The sequence below is a fragment of the Choristoneura fumiferana genome, chromosome 18 (genome assembly GCF_025370935.1).
Source record: "Choristoneura fumiferana chromosome 18, NRCan_CFum_1, whole genome shotgun sequence".
Taxonomy (NCBI): Eukaryota; Metazoa; Arthropoda; class Insecta; order Lepidoptera; family Tortricidae; genus Choristoneura; species Choristoneura fumiferana.
The window spans coordinates 22,204,037-22,226,883 of NC_133489.1; the positions used below are offsets into that span (position 1 = coordinate 22,204,037).

Sequence of the window (22,847 nt, forward strand, 5' to 3'; positions counted from 1 at the left end):
TATGCTTTGATCGATCAATATCTCACTGGTATTCTTAACACGACTGTATCGAAATTAATTCAGGAAATCTTAAAAGTGAGCATCTCGATACGATGCTGCTCCTACTGAGTCGTAAAATACTTTCTATACTTTATGGGTACGTGTTCAAAATAATAAAGTATTATATCCTACAGTATCGGGACCTTATGGGTCAATAAGGGTGGTAGGAGGATTTTAATAAAAGAAAATTTACGGCTACAAGAATTTTATAGACTAAGAATAGAAAAACTGTGCGTTTACAATCTGAATGAAGATTGACGCGCAGGATTGATGCGATGGAAGTAAAAAATTATGATTATGAAAGACAAATACGAATTGATTAAGGGCGATTATTCGAGCGTTTAAACCGTCTCACTTTTCTGGACGCTTTTCTGTAAAGGCCGAATATTCTGATACAGATTTTTAGTTATCTATAGTAAAATGGACGAAGGACGTAATGGAATGGTATCCTAGGAATGGAAAAAGACGAAAAGGAAGGCCAATAAAAAGATGGGAAGATGACTTACCAAAAGGATGGAGAAGATTAGCCCATGACAGGGAAGAGTGGAAGAAACTAGGGGAGGCCTATGCCCAAGGACAACCTGACCAATTAAATGGTTGCCGAATACGTATTTACATAAAATTATAGTGGGGAGTAAAGTACTGGATAGATGATGGAAAAATTTGTCTAGACTTTGTCCCCCTGACTAACTACCTAACTAACTACTACTACTACTATTATTTTAAACTACTCATATTTTATTTTGTACATTAGTTTATAAGCTAAATTTATACCTACTACTTTTTATTTTGGTCAGAGAATAAAGGCTTTATTTATTTATTTATTTTATAGTAGAAATAAAGAGACTCTAACAAATAATTGAAAACGCCATCAAAATCTACAGCCGAATTCGTAAAAAAGTAAACAGGAAAATTATGCGGTTGAAACGCTTGAAAAATTATGTAAATATATTGTTATTTTTTAGTCAGCTGCACCAGATCAGAGTGGTTGTGATCATCGGTCGAGGATAAGTAGTATTTATACCTTCATAACAATTATGATTGGTTTTTTTTTTTTTTATTTCAACTCAAAAAAAAAAACAATCATAATTTTATTGCTTAGTAGCGACATCTCTTGTCTGGGTGAGCGGTTGGTTCCGAAAGAGTGTGACGTCTCTCGATGAGAGCGGAACATAGATGTCGCTAGTGCTGCTGCATAAGTAGCGTAGTAGAAATAAGCAACCTGAGATATGTATGCATAGGAAAAAATTCGTGTCTAGATTCCTGTCCAGCGGTGGTGTAGGGGTTATAGCACGCAGCACGGATTGCTGAGGACCTGGGTTCGATTCCCAGCGCCGGTCTCTTTTTCTGGTTTTTCTGTGCATCCATGTATCGGTTTGTATTTTCTTCATAACAATGTTTAAGAACGAAAGTCACCGACGTTGCTCAAAGAGTTAACTCGCTGAAGTGGCGTTGGGCTGGCCACGTCTGTCGCAGGACCGATCAACGGTGGAGCAGACGAGTCCTCGAATGGAGACCAAGGACGGGATAACGCAATGTAGTCCTGAGGCACGGTGGACGGACGACCTTAAGAAGGTTGCTAGCGGCGGATGGATGCGAGGGACTGAAGATTAGGTGTTGTGGCGCGCCATGGAAGAGGCCTATGTCCAGCAGTGGACTGCTGTAGGTTGCTGATGATGATGATGTTGATAATGGAAACCTTCATAACGGTTTTTTTGGGAAAATAGTTTGATGGTTTCACCTTGTCCTGCACAGCGCAGTGAACGGTTACTCACGTTGTCATTTTGCAGGCAAGTCCCTAGAATATCATCATTACTTTGAAATAATCTCGTATCGTAATAAATGTAGAAAAGGAAGTGTACTTTTTTGTAAGTCATGAGGTTTTGCTTAGAACTGTTATTAGTTTAAGAGTAAATAGCAGACTAAACTTATAAAATCCTATTTAAAATACAAAATCCTTACAAAAATGATGATATTATTAACTCTACTTTGACTTTATGTCTATGAAATGTCAATTTATATATTACATAAATTTCAAAATTTTATAGTTTACGTCAACATGGGAAAATTAGTTGCAAGCCATCAAGAACCTCTTTTTGTCAAAAAGCGTATTTGGAATGGCCCACAGAATATTTAATAAATTACCAAAAACTATTATTAAGTTAGAAAGCATAAACGAATTTAAGCAGGCTTGAGAAATTATTTAATAACAAAAGCTTATTATTCAATTCAAGAGTATTTAAATGACACGTATAATTTAGATTAGAATATTATTGTAGATAGTTATCTACTGTTATAAATTCAAGTGATACACACAACTTTAAAATATTTTCAACGTCTTTCTGACAAAACATGTCGCACTATAAATTGTATGACAACCATCTTCTTTGTACCATGTTTGAGCAAATAAATGACTGATTACTGGTTACTGATTACTGAAAAATGTTAAGTACTTGTTTAGTACGAATAGTATGCTTTTTTGTAACGGCTACGGAACCCTATATTATGGGCGTGTCCGACAAGCTCTTGGCCGGTTATTTATGACAGTACCTACATCAGAATAAAAATAACAAGGCTGATTGTCATATTGATTTGTAAGGTAAAAATAGCTTTTGATGTCTTAAACCGTATAACTTGCATTGAATCTTACTATACGTAGGGGAATTTCTCGGTAAACTTTAATTATGTAATTCTATTCATTAAAAAATAAACAATCCATTACTAAAAACAACGCCCTATTTTAACACAATACCCCGCAATTATAAACTAAAGAGGCCAACGCTTATTATTCTTTGTTATTCTTCCGTTTCTACTCGGTAAACAAGTAAATACTCGGTAGCTATACCAAGTAAAATATACCTAGTACACAGAACTAATATCAGTCTCTGGGATTAAGTATAAATTGCAATAACCAAAGTTTCTGCCATGTGTCCCGTTATTTCTAATAAGATCTTATGAGTTCGGTATGTATTGATCAAGACTTCTTTATTAAGAAGTTTTGATCAGGTCGAAGGCACCCTTTGATAAGCTTGTAAGTTATTTTCACTCTTAGTGACATCAAGATAAAGTATAGTGTTTCGCTTAAGGTATATTGTCTCTTATTTTATGGATATAAATCTTAGCGGCTTTGCTAAGGGTAGCTACATATGATGTTGCTTTCAGGTGAGAGTTAAAATGTGTTACCAAAAGGTAAAAAATCAGGGTTTTGCCTTTTCGCAGTTATTGTTTGCCAAATGTTTCATTTGCCAACATATTCATTTCTCAACTCTCAATTTCCTGCGAAACCAAAAATTTTTTTCAATGTATTTTCTTATGTTTTTATTCGCTGGGTGCGAAGTACTAGGTGGGAGTAATTAAATCTATCGCAGCGCTCATAGTGGCCAAAAGTAGAAATAATAAAGGCTCTGTCGTCTGTCATACTCAATGAATCTGTCATTAACAAAGCAATTGGTTTAGACTTAACTACTTAATTTTAGTAATACATGTTTGTCTTATGATGCGAGCTTGAATTATTGAACACTATCCCTGTTTTGTTCTTAGGAATTAATTAATATATCCCGGACATTTCCAGCAGATACCAACAACTTTCCTTTTGAAGTGGTTGGTGGTTAAAATTTTATATCGAATACTCACAAAACCGGTCTATTTTCGCCAAACTGCTAAGCAGTTTGTTGGCAAAGACAGCACTTTAAATACACACTTAAATCCATATTAAACATTCAAGACCCGAGAGCAAACATTCGCATTATTCATGCAAATATCTGCCCCGGCCGGGAAACGAACCCGGGACCTTAAAGCTTCGTAGTCAGGTTCTCTAACCACTTGGCATCCGGTTAGAGCAACTTCAAGTGATACTCATTTTGATGTGAGAACAATATTAATTTATTACTAGCGATACAAGAACGATCGATATGTTTACTATTATTTAAAGAAACCATTAAACTAGCTTCATCTTTTTGTTTTACAGTAAAAGTACAACTAAACATGAAGTAAACAAACCCTGACATAACCAAAATAAAACACACTTTTTGAATAAATTTTACTTACCTCATTTCAAAAATGGATTCACAACCTTTTGTCCACCCAAATCACGGTATCACAGTAATTTTGTATTATAAATTAATACGTGAAAGGTTAGATTTTTGGCACAATGTCGCGATGAAATTTCAAAACGTCAGAGTCTAGCTAACAAAGTTGCAAGCGCTATGTTGTGCTTGTTTTGCACTAATGTCTTGCACAGAGCCAATAGAACACTTTAGGTTAGGTTAAGTTTGTTTTATGAAAGTTCCGAAAAAAACATGGTATCATAATGAATCGAGAGGTTGGGAAATGAAACAGTTGGAAAATGAAACAGTTGGGAATCGTGAGTTGGGAAAAGGGAGAAAACCCAGCAAGATATCCACCGGACGCAAAATATCATTTTGCACAAGCTCAATGAAAAATTTTACTTGACTAATTTATTTATTTATCTACCAAAGTTCCTCTTGTTCTGAGAGGAGGCCTGTGCCCAGCAGTGGGACGTATATAGGCTGGGATGATGATGATGATGATGATCTACCAACGTGTACCCAAATCATTTGACTCAGAAAGTTAAAATTTTGTTTATAGTTTCCACTTGTGCCATAGAGAAGGACGACGCATTTTTCGAAATTCCCACGGGCCAGAGAGCTCTATCCGTGGGCAAAGTCGTGCAAGTACAAATCAAATGCAAATATATCATGTCAATCCGATATTCTCCTAACAGATAGCACTTGTTATGTTTTGTGCTCAAACTATCAAAGGAATATTTTAGTCAAATTGAGTACAAAGGCGATTCAGATTAAACTTTGGCTTTGTAGTCCTGTCACAAGCTCGTTTTGAGGTCCTTGGCTTTGAACATTTGCCTAGGCTGATTTAGGCATTCAGTTAGAAACCCTATAGCCTACTGCCCGGCATCAGGTGAAGTTCCAAAGGGGGTAAAATGGCAATCACTGAGAAAGCTATCAAATATCCTACTAATATTATAAATGTGAACGTTAGTGAGTTCTGTGTGTGTGTGTGTGTGTGTGTGTGTGTGTGTGTGTGTGTGTTTTTTACTTCTTCATGTTTAAACGTCTGGACAAATTTTAATGAAATTTGGTATGTAGAAAATTGGATATCTGGCATACCATTATAGGGTACTTTTTATTCGATATTCTCACGGGATCTGAATAAAATCTTAAAAACTCAAAACCGCTCCGTTTAGAGTCATGAAATTTGACACAGTTGTTTTTAGTGCAATGTCAATGAAGAATACGGCATAATTTTTGGGAATTACCACGGGAATGTAATAAAACTTCATAACTTTAATTCAACTACAGGATTTATGCCGCAAGTAAACACAAGTAATAAGAAATAGTTATTTTTTTACCATACATAACGCTTTTGGGCCAGCATTAGCCCTTTGTTAATTTTTCCTGACTTTCAGATCACCTGTTGTTTGCATCTTTGCGGCAATCTTTCATCTTGCATGACAGCATGAGATTGAAAGATTGTGAAAGCTTTCAAAGTACTTTTGACACAATATTTTGCGTGTCGGAAAATGTGTTCACAATCACAACTTTTTAGTTTTGTTTGTCAAAGAGAAGGCCATTCATGTATATATAGGCTAGTGTACTAAAATAAAATAAATATTGTATAATTGATTGAATCAGGCGTTATTTTGCGGAGATCCATATCAATGAAGTAAAATAAGTTTTGTTAAAAATTCATTTTTAATACAAGCTTTTTGCTGACTGCACTTTTTGTTGACTGTACTTGCATTGTCATTCAAGCCTTATTTCCGTACTTAATTTCAAGCCGATGCCATTAACCGTTGAGGAGCGGGCCGGATTTCAAGCCTTCGCGGGCCGGAGATGGCCCGCGGGCCACGTTTCCCCATCCCTGCTTTAAATCGTAATTTTATAGGATTCAATAAAGAATAAATCAAGTCACAACAAATATCTAGGCCCAAAACAAATGATTTCGGGTAGAACATATTTACAATATAGTCATATTTCTGAGTGTACGTAAATACAAGTGGTCGTTTTTTACGGCATACCATTACCATGGTAAAATCGACAAATTGGCTGTATGCCGAAAAAAAACGTCTCATGAGACGAGATATCATTTTCGACGATACTCAGGATGGACAATTTTCCTAGTCGATATATTTCAAATTAACATTTTTATTCTTTGACGTATAATTTCGAGTCGTTTCTTTTCCATATGCGCACCAAATGACAGTAAGATAATCTAACTGAAAGACTACATAATACATTAATTATTACACTAAACACTTGCATACGATAGCTGTTTGAACGGACAACGGGCTAGGAGACCGATTCGCTTGCAATTAGACCTGGACTCCGGTCAGTGGGTTAACCACTTGCAGATTACACGCTCCAATAGTCGACAGGGGATTGCTTCCCCTCTGTAAGCTTCAATGTTGATCGCAGCAGGGTTTCTCCAGCAAGAGTACAATTGTCGATTATACTGCAATGCAGAATGTCTTAAAAGCTACATGTTGTAAATAACTCAAAAGTGATTTTGTGACAGGGCATTTTGGCTTAAGAGGGCAGTAATGGCTTCTCAAGCAGCATTGAAGAATTGAATCAAGAGTTACGTGAAGTTTCAGAATAAAATTAACTAGTGTCTGTATGTGAACTGCAAGTCGTGAGTTTTGTGAGAGAAAATTGTTTAAACTTTTATACCCCCTGGCTTAATTAAAAAAAAATAGATCAACACAACAAAAACTAAATAAATATGAAACCTAAAGAACAAAATTCTCTACTTAAGTTAGTGGGCATGGTCACTTTTCAGTAGTACTATGAAGGACAATTTTCTCCCAATAGGTTAAAGATTGTATGGGAGCCTCCTTCAAATATTTATTTTATTCTGTTTTTAGTATTTATTGTTATAGCGGCTACAGTTGTACATAATCTGTGAAAATGTCAACTGGCTTACTATCACAGTTCATGAGAATGATGCGAAGTCTTAGTAATAGGGTTTTCGTTTTTACCCTTTTGGTACGGAACCCTAAAAAATACGTGTCTGATATTTTGGACTACTCCTTATCATAATACGGTATTTGAGTACTCCTGAATTTGCCATGTCTTAATATTATTATGAAAATATAGATATATAGACAGTGTTTAGCGTAGAGAAAACTCAAATTGGTTTTAAATTGTATTTATAGTGATTTGTTGGAAAGTCTATATACCTTTCTTTCTCAAACGCTTTTCTCTATGCAACAAGTAGGGCGCTACTTGCGTGTGACGTCACATGCAAGTATGTCTGTCTCTGTCTAATCTTCAATTTCAAACCAAATCTTCAATTTTAAAAATTGTTTCTCTATTCGATAACAAGCATTGTGTAGTTTAAATTTATAAAACATATACAAAACAGTCAAATACCGTATTATATCAAAATAAATCAAATTGAAACCGGAGACTTGGGTATCTTTCCTTGTAAGTATCAAGGAAAGCTGTGGGTAAGTGCTCTATTCCAGGGGTGGCCAACCGGTCGATCGCGACTATTAGTCCAGTCGATCGTGGCAAGGCAAAAAATATTAATACTGAACTATGCTGCTTCATGTAAGATTTCAAGAAGTATGTAATTGGTAGAACGCACAGGGGTTCATCAGTAAACAGTAGATCCTTGGGTCTAATCAAGTTGGCCACCCCTGCTCTATTGTATGGAGTGTCGCAGCACTGGCCAGCAAGATAGTACCAAATGATGATGAATGATGTAAACATCATGATTTTTTCAGCGGTTCCGTATAAATGTAACTATGCCCTAACAATAGGCTCTGACAATATCTTCGGTAATACCATATTCAATCATACCGGAGCATCTTCTGACAGAGATGGATGCCGATCGTTATAAGGGGGGAGTTATATTTTGTATGTTCTCAGCTGGAAAAACTTGTTTTGACATTTTTCCTTATGTAACTAGTTATAACGTTAATTTATGATGTTTGGTAAGATTTGCTGGTTTGTTAGGGGTCCGTAGCTCGAAAATAAAAAGGCATTATAGGACCTGTCTAAACTAATATAAATTACTTCGCTACTCGCCGGTAGATGGCAGTGTACGCCGTTTGTATCAGGGCCTCTTGGAATGAGAGAGCTTGGGCCGTAATTTCCACGCCGCCCTAGTGCGGATCGGGAACTTCACACACAACATTCAATTGTCTCTTACTACGGCTAAGGTCAAATTTCAGCAATAACTAAAATAGATAAAAATTCAAGGTGGTTTTAAAAAATAATGACGATTCAAAGTTATTAAAATTTTATTTGTAGGTGGTTTGAGAAAAAATATAGAGAGAGAGAGAGAGAGAGAGAGAGAGAGAGAAATAATAATAAGCTCTGGTTGAGTTCGAAACGTCAGTGTAATGTAGTGGTGGCGATAGATGGGTTTGTGTGATTTGTGTGTGTTCTAGTGTGGAGGTGGAGGAACTGCATGAACACGCATATCTTGCATAAACTTAGCTATAATAAGGTCACGGGTGAGCAAAGTTATTGTTTTAGTTCATTGATATGGACCTCCGCATAGTAACGCCTGATTCAATAAATTATTAAAGTGTTTCATCTGCATGTGAGACCATAGGTCAAAACACCTAGGCCACCATAGCTTTTTCACACCTTCCCGTTTAATTATGAATAAAACCAGTTCCGCAGTTTCGAAAACCGTTCCGCTCGCGATAATCTTGATCTAGCATTCAAGTAGCAATTTTCTACGAACAAATAATATCAGGAAGCGTAACTCAAAACAAATTCCACACAAAAAGTGGCCATACCTAAAACCAAAACGATTTATGATTCAAATACGAATCAATTTCGAGGTTGTAAATAGACATGCATGTTGATTGGTTTAAATTCAGAAAGAATGCAGGGATTGGTTGGCTCGCGTGATGCAATGTCAGATGATAACCTGACTGACGTTCAAACTGATCACTTCTTACATTTGTCTTATATCTAACGTTTCAATGACGTGTCATTATATTGATAATGACAGCATGTTTTTTAAAGCGATTTAAAGGAAAAGGAGGTTATCAATTCGGTTGTATTTTTTTGGTTGTTACTTGAGAACTCCGTCATTTACTTATGAATCGATTTGAAAAAAAAAAATAGTTTGTGTAGGAATACTCCAATTCACATAAGAACTTTGAAGTGACAAAGTCATGGGTTTTCCAGCTTTTTGTTGGTCAGGTTAGGTTGGGATATAATTGAATTAAATTTTATTCAGATAAAAACGTACATATTGTTGGTTTTATTTTACCGATCGAACTTAAGTTGTCCTTATTTTCTTTTGATAAGTATTCGTATATCATTTATGTTCACCTGTAAGGAGATATTTTGTACTTTCTTTTAAACGAGAAAGACTTTCGTACGGGAAAAAGTATCAATCATCTTTAAGTATCTAGAGTAAAATGCCACAACAATGATACACAGTGATACATAGTGACCTCTCTCTGAGTCTGACATTAGCAATATCCGGCCTGTCGCTTGAGACTAGGTCTGCCTCACATTTCCGTCTAGGTCATCTGTGTCACCGCTGGCAATCTCACAAGACGGGTAAAATGTTACTAGAGAAAAAATATATCTTTTATAGCATAGTACAAAAACAGGCTTAGTGCGAGTCAACTCGCGCACCGAAGGTTCCGCACAGATTTGTATGTATGACAAGAGTATGTTATGTCTGCCATACAGTCTAAACTTTTTACCAGGTTCAAGATACCGCCCAAAAGCGGCAGTGAATACGTTCCACGAAGCTATCGAAGAGGTTCTTATTGGAGACTGCATTCAATATGCTCCACGTACGGTAAAAATATGGTGTAAAAGTTACCTACAGTAGGCTAATAGTAGATTGAACAACAAGAACATAAAACGAGCCATTTTACTTAAGCCGTTCATGTAGCCACCCGAGCTGGTACGGCGAGGGTGGATAGACTCGTCGAGGGGCAAATGGATTTAATGCTCGTAGTAATCAAAAGAATATGTAGAAACTTTTTTGTTTATGGCTGTTTTTACTTGATTTCCTTGGTCTTAGACTTCTTTTTTTTGTCTCTGTCTTTCACTTTAATAGCATGAAAAGTCATTTTATGTCGCCTAGATCCAGCATAAACACGAACTTTACGAGCATGACAAGTGAAAATTCAATTTTCCATCTCTTGATCCATTACAGTTATGACTTTGGAGTTGGGCCTCCGGATCTCCCACTCACCGTACGAAATACAGTAGCAAAACGGTTCTCTATCGTTTGCCCGAATTTCATATGCAATAATGTATCGATTTCCATAATTCTCATTTGCCATAAAGTAAGTTGTTTCTGAAATATTATTTTCTTCAGAGTTGATATTAAACTAACATAGTAGTTGGTTTACTGCATTCTATAAGATGACATTTAAAAAAGTCCAGAAAACAGTACGGTTCTATATATTTTATGGCAAACGTTGGTATGGCAAGTGAAATTGGGTCAAATTAAATTCGGGCAAGTAAATGTATGCGACAAATACTTTTCAGATGTACAGTCGAACAAATTGAATCATGACCAAAGAAAGGTGGAACCTTTTAATATTCAATTTCACTAAGATCTCCTTGACAAAAGTATGAGATGTCAACATGACATTAGTAACACAAAGGTTCCACCCTGGGTCATGATTCAATTCGTTCGACTGTACACACATTTAAATCGACACAAATTGAAAATATAAAATTTGATCATTACATTATTCATAGATCCTCCGTCAGGGCAGATTTTGTATGAAAAATACTAACTTGTTCTTAATTAACGTTTACAGGCTTACAGTATGAACCAAAGCGCCTATAAAGCTAGTACCTAATTAGTTAAAAAACAAAAAGAAAAACCTAAAACTATTAACAATATATATTACAGTAGAGATATATATCTTGTTAAACAAGGAATGCCAACTGTCGGCGAACACATCCGCGTCTTCGATTTCCGCCACAAAGTGATTGAGCGGTGATACTGCACGAGTATTCGGCGCGTTGCGGGTGCTTTTGAGTGTTTAAGTATGTCTGTCCGTTACGTTCCGTGATATATATGTCGTAAGATAGGACTTAGAGAGCCGGGATCCGACCGTAACATGATCAATGTGGGCCTAACAAGTGGGATTCGGGCAGAGAATGAAACTATTTTGAAGAACTAACAAAAGTCCACTAATTGTGGTCAAGATAAAACCAAAACAATACGACACTCGTTCACTGAAATCTTAGAAATGCAGCTATCATAACGATTCACAATAACTTAAGGAAAAGCCTAGCTAAATAATAAAGAAACGCGTAACAGTTCCTGAGACTGTAGACTCGGGCCAGACTTCTTTTACAAACTGACAATTGACGATCGCTTTTCCCGCGTCCAGATCTCAGGCTCTGTCAAGCGCGCCACGCATGGCAACACTGGCGTTTCGTAAGTGCTATAATGCCAATCCTTAATAAACCACACATAGTAATGACCATACAAGGACCATACTCATAATTCTACATATATATATTTTATTTTTCTATTACTAGCTTTTGCCTGCGGCTTCGCCCGCGTGGAATTCAGTTATCGCGCGCTGTTGCCACGGGAACTGCATTTCCGGTTCAAAAAGTGGCTTATGTCACTCTCTGGCCCATAACCTATCTATGCCAAAAATCACGTCGCTCCGTTTTGACGTGTAATACGGACAAACATACAAACACACTTTCGCATTTATAATATTATTATGGATGGATAAGTATGGATTACTATTTCTGTGTGTGTATAATGTAAGCATGTCTAGGTCTAACGGTAGTTGTATACCCGACATAGTCCAAGCATTTCAGCAAACTTATTATTTTTTGTGGCACCCCAAGTCACTGACAGCGAGTGCGAGTACATAATTTGCTGAGCTGTCAAAAGTGAGACCATATTTATAGAGTTTTCCGCGGCCGTTCGAAGTATCGCTCAACTTTAGTAATCGATACCCGGGCGTTGATGCTGGCCGAATCCGGCTGCCACATAAGCGGAAATTTGACGATCTATTTTTTTTTTATCGTAACGGGAAATATACAGCATAAATGGCACATAGTAGTCAATTATTTAAATTAATAAATAGTCAAAATTATTTTCCACTCTTAGTTAACAAATTTTTTTGCTTAAAGTACGCCAGCACGTGCCAGTTTAAATATCGGGTTATTTATAAACTGGATTTTTATTTAAATAGAAAAAAATTATATCATATGATTTGAATTTGAAAATAATAATAATGTACCAATTAAATAATTATACCAACAAGTATTGGATTAACTATAACTTAAAATAAACTTGATTCATTATTTCAAAATTTTACTGTACTTTAGTTGAATAGGTCAACCCGAATGTTTTTACTCGACTGCTCGAAGGAGGGTTATGTTTTTCGAGTATATGTATGTATGTGCATGTATGATATGTTTTTTGATATCTTTTCATCTCTCCTATTCGGAAAGTTTAATTTTCATGGGTAGTTTAATTTTCAAAGGTAGATAGTGTAATCGATTCTACTCTCGATTCTGAGCAATTTACTTTCTGGTTTTCAGTTATTTAATTAACACCTTGTTTAATAATTGCACTATCTGTATTCAAAATCATTCAAACAAAATCGAAACATCATTTGTATGCCAGCCTGTCTGAGCTAAACCTAAGTGAGTTACGCTACTAACTAATGCTTTAGTCAAACACGTTTTGTGAAATAGGAAATGAGGTTTTCATTTATCTTTCGCCAGTTGACGCTCATCAGATATAATTGATTGTCAAAATAATACGAGGTGACGGTAATCCCACTTGCCGCTTAAATTGCTTTTATTCAGTTCTGAAATGGACGGGTTTCAGGCAAAGTTATTTGGAGCGTTCTTTTGGCTCCGTTTAAGAATCTGGGGCAGCAACTTGTAAGGTTATAAGTTGAACCTTTGATGTTAAGGCAAAGGAAATATTGCAACTTCGAAAGTTTGTATGTGTGTTTATTATTCACGCTTAAAATGCTAACTTTAAGATGGAGAATGTAGGGTGAACTCCGGATGAATTCGAAACGCGTTAGTGTGAACCGGTGATGGTTGGGTTTGTGTAATTTGTGTGTGTTCTTACAGTGTGGAGACAGACACAGACAGACACTCTTTTGTCGTATGGACGTAGCTATAGTGAGGTTGCGTGTTGGCAAAGTAATTCTTTAAATAGTTCATTGATATGGACCTCTGCAAAGCAACGCCTGATTCATTAAACAATGGAATTGCTTCGTAGACTTGTAGCTATCCTCAGGACGTTTGCACCGTAAAGCTCATGGCAAATTTTAAATTTAACTTTGCACGTGAATTTCGAAAAACCCCAGTGATGCAAGCCCGGGTCAAACCACTAAGCTACCAAGGCTTTTCCAACATGTAATGTGAACATTTAGTGATAGTTAAAAACGTCCGCGCTGAATTCGTTTATAGCTATCACGCGGGAACTTTGCAATTTTCCAGTATACAAAACTATCCTTTATGTCCTTCTTCGGGACCTAAACTATCTTTATAGGTACCGAACTCCATTTGATCTGATGCGGTTAACGGTAACCGTGATGAAGTAACAAACAAACAAATAACCGGACTTACAAGCTTTCCTATTTAATAATATAGTAGTGAAAATAGTAGTGAGATTCAAGTAAAACCTGATTTATTGTAAGCAGCGTTTCCACCAGAGATGTGCGAGGATATGTTGCTAGGAATATGTTTTTCATTAACCAATAGAAACGCTTCGTTTACCTCGCCTCGCTCCGCTCAGCTGTTTCCACCAAAGATGTGCTGTGCGAGGATGTGTAAATTAAGCGTTTCTATTGGTTAGTGAAAAACACATCCTTCGCAACACATTCTCGCACATTATTGGTGAAAATGCTGCTTAACGCACAAGTTTATATACGTAAATAGTTTTCCACTAAAGTTTTCTAGAATATCCATCATGTCGGTTAGTAAGCAAGTTTTGATATATTACCGCCCTGAAAGTAGGCGGATAGTAGGTACTTTAATGTAAATATGATTCAAATGAAAATGAAAAAGTTTGTTAGGCAACTGTTAAACTTAAGCAGTGGAGATCTTCTTTCTATCTTCTTATTAAAAGTAGTTACTAAAAGAACTCCTGAAAGTAGTTTGTCGAGAGGCGGATCGATAGAATAGAATAGAAAGGGACAGGCCTCCTCTCTGAATGAGAGGGCTCGGACAGCAGTTCCCACGCGGGGTCAGTGCCGATTGGGAACTTCACACACACCATTGAACTTCTTCGCAGGTTTGTGCAGGATTCCTCACGATGTGTTTCTTCAGCGTAAAACTCGTAAATTTCTAATGTAATTTCACACAAGAAATTCGAAAAACTCGGAGGTGCGAGCCGGGGGTTGAAGTTACGAACCTACGAAATCTTTGTTTTTTTATTTAATCCCTGTAGTCAGTCTTAAAGTATACAAATCGGTTTTAATTGTCTTAAGAAAACGATGTGCAACTAGGAAATAAGTAGAAATCAAGTAGAATTATTGATTTAGGAAAACAAACGAATAGAAATCTGCTTTTTGAAATAGTTAAGAAAGTTTTAAGTTTATATTATGCATTAATCGAACTTTTTTAAAAACACGATTGACGTGTCTGAAGTTTTCGATTTAAACATAAGCATCTGTAGGTACATTTTAATTAAAAAAAAACCATTACTCCAAATCACTCCAAAACTTTAAAATTAATTTACCGATATCTACCAATTTTTTTTTAGTTTTTTAATACATTTTACAGAAAAAATTAAGTAAAATGCGTAGAATTTTGTAAATTTTGGGAAAAAGTTTAAAAGAAATTCGACATTTTCTGTTATTTTGTTTTGGACATAGCCAACGTTATTCAGTTTATTGAGTGTGCTGCCAAATAATTATTGCGCGGCGAGCAGCTCGGCCGCGCAAAGAATACAAATAATAGAGTTAACGTTCACCGCGTCGATCGTGCGCAGCCCTCATAAATAGCTAATTTGTGGTATTTGGAATATGAGTTTAATCTACACAATCGCAATCTCATAAATTGTTCACGAACTGGCGTTGTCAAAACGCTTGCAGTGCATGATGTCACGTTTTAGTAACAATTCCGTGCCTCTGAAATATGCTGGGGCAATTTTATGCATTACATGCAATCGAAACTATAAACTAGGTCATTTTAATGAAAACTAGAAAGTTATTATGGAAAACACTGCATGATTAATAAGGTCACGTATGTTTTAATGAATATAATAATCTTCCTACATCACGAACTCGGATCTTCGCTAACTTTGGGGGCGGCGGCAGACGACGTGAGCTTGCCTTCGGAATGCATAAAGTTTTGATCGATTTTGACTTTGGGAGACTTTGGGAGTTTGGGAGATCTATATCTCAAACTGATTTTTTTTTACAGGACGCTCAATAATATTCTTTATGTGCTGTAAGTTTCAGGAAATTAAAGCTTTCATCTCAGGAAAGTCGTCGATAGAGTTTTGTTTCAACTGAAAAGCACAGAATGAAAAACGGTTTGATTAAAATCTTAAGAACTTTTGAACTGGAGTGCGCCGCCCAGGCTTTTCTTTGTAATAAGACCTAAGTTAATCTTGACTTTTATTATTATTTTACACTTCAGCTACTGAGGGACTTAAGTTTTTTACAGTACTTTACGAGTCTTCGACAAGCTCGTGTCCAAGTAATTGACATTGTGCTTTTAACCGTGACAATTTGCATGTTTCTAATGTGGATTTTTGATGGCCAAATAGCCAAGTAAGTAGGTACCCGGTTTAAATCTCGGTAGGGATAGGTCTAGTCTACAAAGCCAAAATATCTTTATTCAATTTAGGCTATAACAAGCACATATTGATATCAAAAAAAAAACAACCATCGGTTCGGAAAATCTCTGTTGAGATGAATCCGGCAAGAAACTCAACGAGATATTTACAAATATACTTTTTGAACTGATTTACAATGTTCCTTATGACTTACTTCAAAAGTATTTTTGACATAATTACATACGTAGTGGATTGGCTATTTCAAGTAAGGGATCGCCAATGCTGCTCGAAATCATTTCCAAACATCGCTAAATACGAATGTTTATGATTAATGGATATTTTATATTTTTATCTGGGTATTTTGTACACATTGTCTTCATATTATTCTGGAACAATTTAGCAACTTATTGGTTTAAGTAGACTACAGATTATAGTCACGTCTTAAATTAATAGGACATTTGAAAAAACCAACAATGTATGAAAACATCAACAAATTGCAATCAAACAAAGTCGAAAAATCGATGTTAAGTCGTCTCTTCACGTTGAATCAAATATTTCGGTGAAAATCTTTTAAAATGTTCTTTGTTTTTTCGGCGAAATATTATTCCCAATAAATGTTCCATTTGCCAAATTGTTTAATTTCACAACTCACGATTTTCTCTGAAACCATTTATTTTCGAACTTTCATAATAACCACTTAAGCTAACTTAGGTACCTACTGTGTTTTATAAAACCCATCAAATACCCGAAATAATACACCAAGAAATAATTTGGTTTCGGAGTAAATTGAGAGTTGGGAAATAAAACACTTAAGCAAATGAAACATTTGGGAATTGTATTTCTGCGAAAAGGCAGGATAGGACACAAAAATGTTATGAAAAAAATATTGTAAATGTAAAATATTGAAATGGCTGTAATGCAAGATTTTATAATGAAATGGTAAAATATTCAATGAAAACGGGGAGCGCCTTTAAAAATTCCAAGTGCATTGTGACAATTCTCACCATTTTATTTGTTAATAAATGTAAAATTTTGTTTCACGGCCGGTATTTCCATTACGAAGCTCGACTCGAAAAACCTTCAGTCTCCAGTTGCGGGCTTTTAATATCTTTTTACTTGCACATCGTGTTAGTAATTCCTTACTTGCACAATACAGGGTGGCTCATTTAGATCGGTTAATATGGGAAAGTCTGAAACTATAAGACATACGAAGATCTGTTCTAAGGAACCATGCCATCAATTTTAGTAACAAGAAAAACTGCATTCAAACATAAAAAAACTTGTTCTAAGTACGGGAATCGAACCAGGTCGTTTTAAAAAACAAACTTATTTGGATATCGATAGTAGTCGGTCATAAGCAATAAATGTTACTATGAAACACGATATTAGTATATAAAATACATAAAATGCATTGTTATCATATTCTTTAATAATTAAAGTTTTATATTTCAAAACGTCCGGGTTCGATTCCCGAGCTGAGTACAGGTTTTTTTAATGTATGAATGCAGTTTTTCTTCTTATTAAAATCGATGACATGGTTCCTAAGAACAGATCTTCGTATGTATCATAGTTTCACTTTCCCATACTGACCGATCTAAATGGGCTACCCTGTACATTTATTTTTTAATTCAGTAATTGATAACGGTCTCAAATGTGACGCAACGTAATACGATGTGACGAAACTTTATTTTATTTTATTAATACTTATTTCGAAAATACCTTTTTTTATTTTTTTCTTTTATTTCTTTTCTTTGTCACCCTGCTAATAAAAAAAATTAAATTTCAATTATAACTGTTTATTTCATAACAATTTTACAATTAGTTAAATGATATTCCTAGCTAATCTTTATTTTTAAAGATTTTAGTTGCTAGGCTATGAGTTGCCCTTAATAAGTAAATTCTTAATTATGTTTTTTATGTTCTTAGGGTCTAATGGTCTAGTCTATGAGCTTACAACCTCTTTTAAAAGCTTATAATTCTACATACGAGTAAAATGTTGTCATTTTCAAATGGATAACAAAGTCGTGAATAATAGTGAATATTGACGTAAGATAGAAGACTTACGGCGAATTCCTCGTAGATACTTCGTGTATACTTTCATCTCAATAAATGAAGGGTGGCTATGTATTTAAGTAACACTGAGCTAATACGGTATTTGACTATTTTGTATATGTTTTATAAATTAAAACTACACAATGCCTGTTATCGAATAGAAAAACAATTTTTAAGCTACCTTTACAAATAACAAAGTTACAAAGGTTTGAAATTCAAGATTAGACAGAGAAAGACATACTGGCATGTGACGTCACACGCCAGTATCGCCATACTTGCTGCATAGAGAAAAGCGTTTGAGAAAGAGACAGGTACATAGATTTTTCAAAAAATTACTATAAATCCAATTTTCAACCGATTTAAATTTTCTTTTCGCTAAACACTATCTGTTTATCTATATTTTCATAATAATATTAAGATATGGCAAAATCAGGACTTGTCAAATACCGTATTGCGTGAGAATCTCACCTACTAAACTCCATTTCAACAGATTATTCATATTTTCCAACTCCTAATTACAGATAAAAATTGTCGTGTATAAATTCTACTTTGATTAGATATAACTTTACATTTTTGTATTAAACTTATCTGTTACTTAATCACATTTGACGACCGGATGGCCTAGTGGTTAGAGAACCTAACTATGAAGCTTGAGGTCCCGGGTTCGATTCCCGGCCGGGGCAGATATTTTGTATGAATAATACGAATGTTTATTCTCGGGTCTTGGGTGTTTAATATGTATTTAAGTATGTATTTATCTATATAAGTATGTTTATCCGTTGCCTGTTATCCATAGTACAAGCTTTGCTCAGTTTGGGACTAGGTCGATTGACGTCGATTGTCCCATGATATTTATTTTATTTATTTACTTCCGTTTCAGAACTAGAATAAACTCAAATTCCGACGGAAGAATTGGGACTAAAAGCAATATATTTTCCTCCATTGCCACGCAATTCGTATTAAGCCGACAAGGTTCTTAAAAGAGAGAATTTAATTAGGTAATCGCATTACGAATCATTAAAAATTCAGTGATCATGTAATTCATTCCAATTAAGTGGAACGTATTTCTTTGCGGAATTATTCGAGAGAGTCCGACCCGAATCCACTAAGACGTTTGTTGAGTTCCACTGGACTTGAATCGGAGAAATATAAATCCTATTCGCCGATGTTTTTTTTATGTATAAGAAATAGGCCAACGTTTGACCAATCACGCCTGATGGTAAGCAAAGATGTGGACTAAGTTGGAGCAAGCTTGCCCAATAAATGACCATTCAGCCTAGATTTGAAGACGGTCCGATTGTAGCGATTAGGGAACACAGAAGCAGATAGGGCATTCCATACGCCTCTAGCTGATCATCATCATCATCATCGTAGCCTATATACGTCCCACTGATGGGCTCAGGCCTCCTCTCAGAATAAGAGGGCTTGGGCCGTAGTTCCCACGCGGGCCCAGTGCGGATAGCTCTAGCTGATATTTGTCAAAAAATATAAAAATCACGGGTTACTTCATCAATCCACCCATCAAGTCTACTTGCATCCATTGCTTACTTTCAACCAAGCCACCTTATTTATGGCGAAAATGGAAAACATATGAAATCTGTGCTTGCATTGTTGTGTTTCGGCGTGGAGAGTAAGACAGCCGGTGAAATTACTGGCACGTGAGGTATCCCATCTTAGGCCTCTAGGTTGGCAACGCGCAAAAAAAAAAAAACGAGAATACGCGTTTTACTGGAGATAAGACCAAAGAATTTGAAAACCTCTATATAGCAAATTTCATTGAAATCCCCAGAGCTATTATCGAGATCCCCAAAATAAATAAATATACAAGAATTACTCATTTAAAGGTATTAAATTATTGTACCTTTCAGTTTTCCCATGGGAATTTTGTAGTGCCAGAATTTCTATTTGCCAAATTTAATGTTTCACGTTACGAGAGCCAAGTCGTTATTACCCCCTTTTTCACCAATCGTTGATGAATTTTATGTGACACATATCTGTGATGCCGTCTCTGTTTGCTTTGTCCGAATAAACAGAGACGATATGACATTTCACTGTCAGATAAAATTTATCAATGAGTGGTGAAACAAACCTTTAGTATTTTTATGAAAAAAAAAAAAACTGAGCAGTAACTAATTTGAAACCAAATAAGCGAACGTGATTGATAGTTTGTGAATGTCAATCAATCATCCCTCAACATTATTATGATTATGATTTAATATACTTATGATTGATTGATGTGTTTTTTTGACAAGTGCTCATATTTTACTTTTATTTAAGTACCTAGAGGGAAACATAAAGGTTTAATTGTATAGTTGTAAGAGTAATTTTTTAAATTTAATTTATGCTGGGCTGGCCATGAAGGAGTTAAAGAGACTAGGCGAGGTCAAAATTTGAATGTCTTTAAGAGCCAGTTCTTAGATTTTTTTTATTTTAAGTATATTTTTAGAGACATCAATATCTACCATTATTAAATTATTATAGTCATTATTGACAGGCGATTTACTTTAATCAGATTAAACCTAATCCGAGTACTGCCTTTTCGCAACGTTACGTTTGGCAACCTGTTTCATTTCGCAACTTTTCATTTCGCAAACTCTAAAACTGTAAATATTTCAGGATTTATTTCAGGGCCATCGTGTAGAACCCTTTAGGTTAGGTTAGGTTAGTTTTATTAAAATCCTGAAATATTTACAGTTTCAGAAATATTAAACAGTTGGGAAATGAAAAGTTGCGAAATGAAACAGGTTGCGAAACGTTATTCGCCGAAACATTTTAGTAAACCACCTAATCATTTCCTCTACATACAAAAAATGACAAAAGTAACTATTTCGTATAACAAAAAGTATTTGGAATATTTTTGTTAATTATGTAGCATCTTTTTAAAAATAACGTCATCTCTTTTAGTGCTAAGAAAGTAACTAATGACTGTCATAGTTGGACTTACCTTTTTAAAATAATAAAGTATTTTTTTTTTGACAAAATTATACTAAACTTATTACAAAGATTGAAGAAACTGTGGAAATAATAGTATTTATATGTACCTATTGTTTATTCATAATGTGTTGGTGTGTATCAAGTCCAGTTAAATAGTAAGTATATTATATGTGCATATGTAATTATATATAATTTGTCATACTAATTCTTGTTTATTTAGTATAGTTAATTTATGTTATATATTTCTTTCTACTCACTGTGCATAAATTACTATTCGCTTATCTTTGAGTTTTCTTTTCTAGTTTAGGTTAGCTTGAAAAGATCCCTTTTAAGGATAAGTTCGCCTTTGTACTCTTTTGGGTTTGTTGTTTTCTCTTTGTATTATTTTATGTTTTATGTACAATAAAGTATTTACATACAAACAATGCTTCCGAAATATTGCAGCGAGTAAAATAGGATTCGAAATTAGATTTGAAATACCATAAGCTACGCTGAAGGAAAACATCGTGAGGGAACCTGCACACATTATGCGAAGGTATGTGTGAATATTCCTATCCGCACAGTAATGGGACGTATAAAGGACGAGATGATGAGATGAGGATAAAAGGCGTTACCATTGTTTGGAATCGAAACTCCAATGAAAAATAATTAGATAAAATCAAAGTAACCTAACCCCGTTGAAATATTTCGGATTATTTTTTATATACAGTTATATTTTCAGTCGTATAAAGGACAATTAAAAGATCTGGTAATCTAAAATTACCAATAATGATTAGTATTTTTACGTGAATAACAATTCAGTTGCTGCTCTGTTCCAATATTGGCAATTTAGATACTTATGTCAATATCATTTCAGTGGATGTCAATTTAAAGTCACCATGTATCATGGCGCTATTAAAAAAAAAACTTAATAAGTTCACTGCTCTATTTCTTTATAGTCAATTCAGATACTTATGCCAGTATCAGTTCAATGTACACTTTCACACTGCCTTAAAAAAAATACTGCCCAGCTCGCTGTGCTAATTTACACTTATATGAATATCATTCCAGTGGATGTTAATTTAAAGACACCGTGTATCATACCGCCTTAAAAACACTTGAATACCTGGCATGCTGCTCTGTTCCGATATTGCCAATTTGTATACTTATGTGAATGTCATTTCAGTGGATATCAGCAGGATGGATTTCATTTAAAAATACCGTATATCATACAGCCTTAAAAAACTTAACTACCTAGCTCTGTGAATATCATTTCAGTGGATGTCAGTTTAAAGACATCGTATACCGCCTTAATAAAAAGTTGACTACCTAGCTCGCTGCTCCGTTCCGCGTCTATATCCTGGGCTACGAGCTCCCTGGCCCGGTGTAGCCTCGTCAGGTGAGCCCTCGACCTCCCATGCCTTATAAGTGTCCTGCTGGAATGACGCACATGTTTCACAATATCACCCTTGTATTCACTATGAACCAACGACGCGACGTATATCAGGATGAGCGTACGGAGCATCACGGCGGCATCGTGCGTGCGTTCGCGGCGACCGCTCGCGGCCAACTGGCGGCTGAAGTTTCAAACTTCGAATCAGATCCTTTTTGACAGAAGGATTTTACTTTTTTTTCAAGTAGCCAGTGACTTTTGGATTGTTTTTAAGTAATTACAAAAACTAGCGGGGTGTATAGTGTCTTATAAAAAACCTGACGCATATACAATTTAGCTCGACGAGTTTTAAGGTTTCGGTCAGACCACTGTTGGTAGCTTTTTTTACTGTTATTTGAGAGCACTCAAACAAACCTAGAGTGACCAGGATGAGTTAATGTCGTAAAAAGGGATAGACAAGGTATCATTCAATTACAGAGCCGCGTTTGTGTGGGTTTTGATTTCATGACTTAACTAAAATTATCATGTTGTATTTGCGAAAGAAAAGGAATGATAAAGATTTTTAATGCAAATAAAAATCAAATGCCTCCTGAAAATTTGTTAAGTGAGACCGAGAAAGAGATACATAGTGTCTGACATAGTGCCAGATGGAGAGTTTTGGATGTAAAGAGTGGAGGCCTTTTGTCCA

At 35.4% G+C, this 22,847-nt stretch overlaps 1 protein-coding gene across 2 annotated transcripts in view; it reads right to left on the reverse strand.

Annotated features, from left to right (window-relative positions):
• LOC141437961 (uncharacterized) overlaps nucleotides 1-22,320 on the reverse strand; it is a 153,994-nt gene extending 131,674 nt beyond the window's left edge. For both annotated transcript variants that reach the window (XM_074101569.1, XM_074101568.1), the window contains exon 1: nucleotides 22,096-22,320. In XM_074101569.1, coding sequence (XP_073957670.1) covers nucleotides 22,096-22,291 — 196 coding nt within the window. In that variant the 5' untranslated portion in view covers nucleotides 22,292-22,320. The remainder of the gene's footprint in view (nucleotides 1-22,095) is intronic.
• Nucleotides 22,321-22,847: the final 527 nt, after the last annotated feature.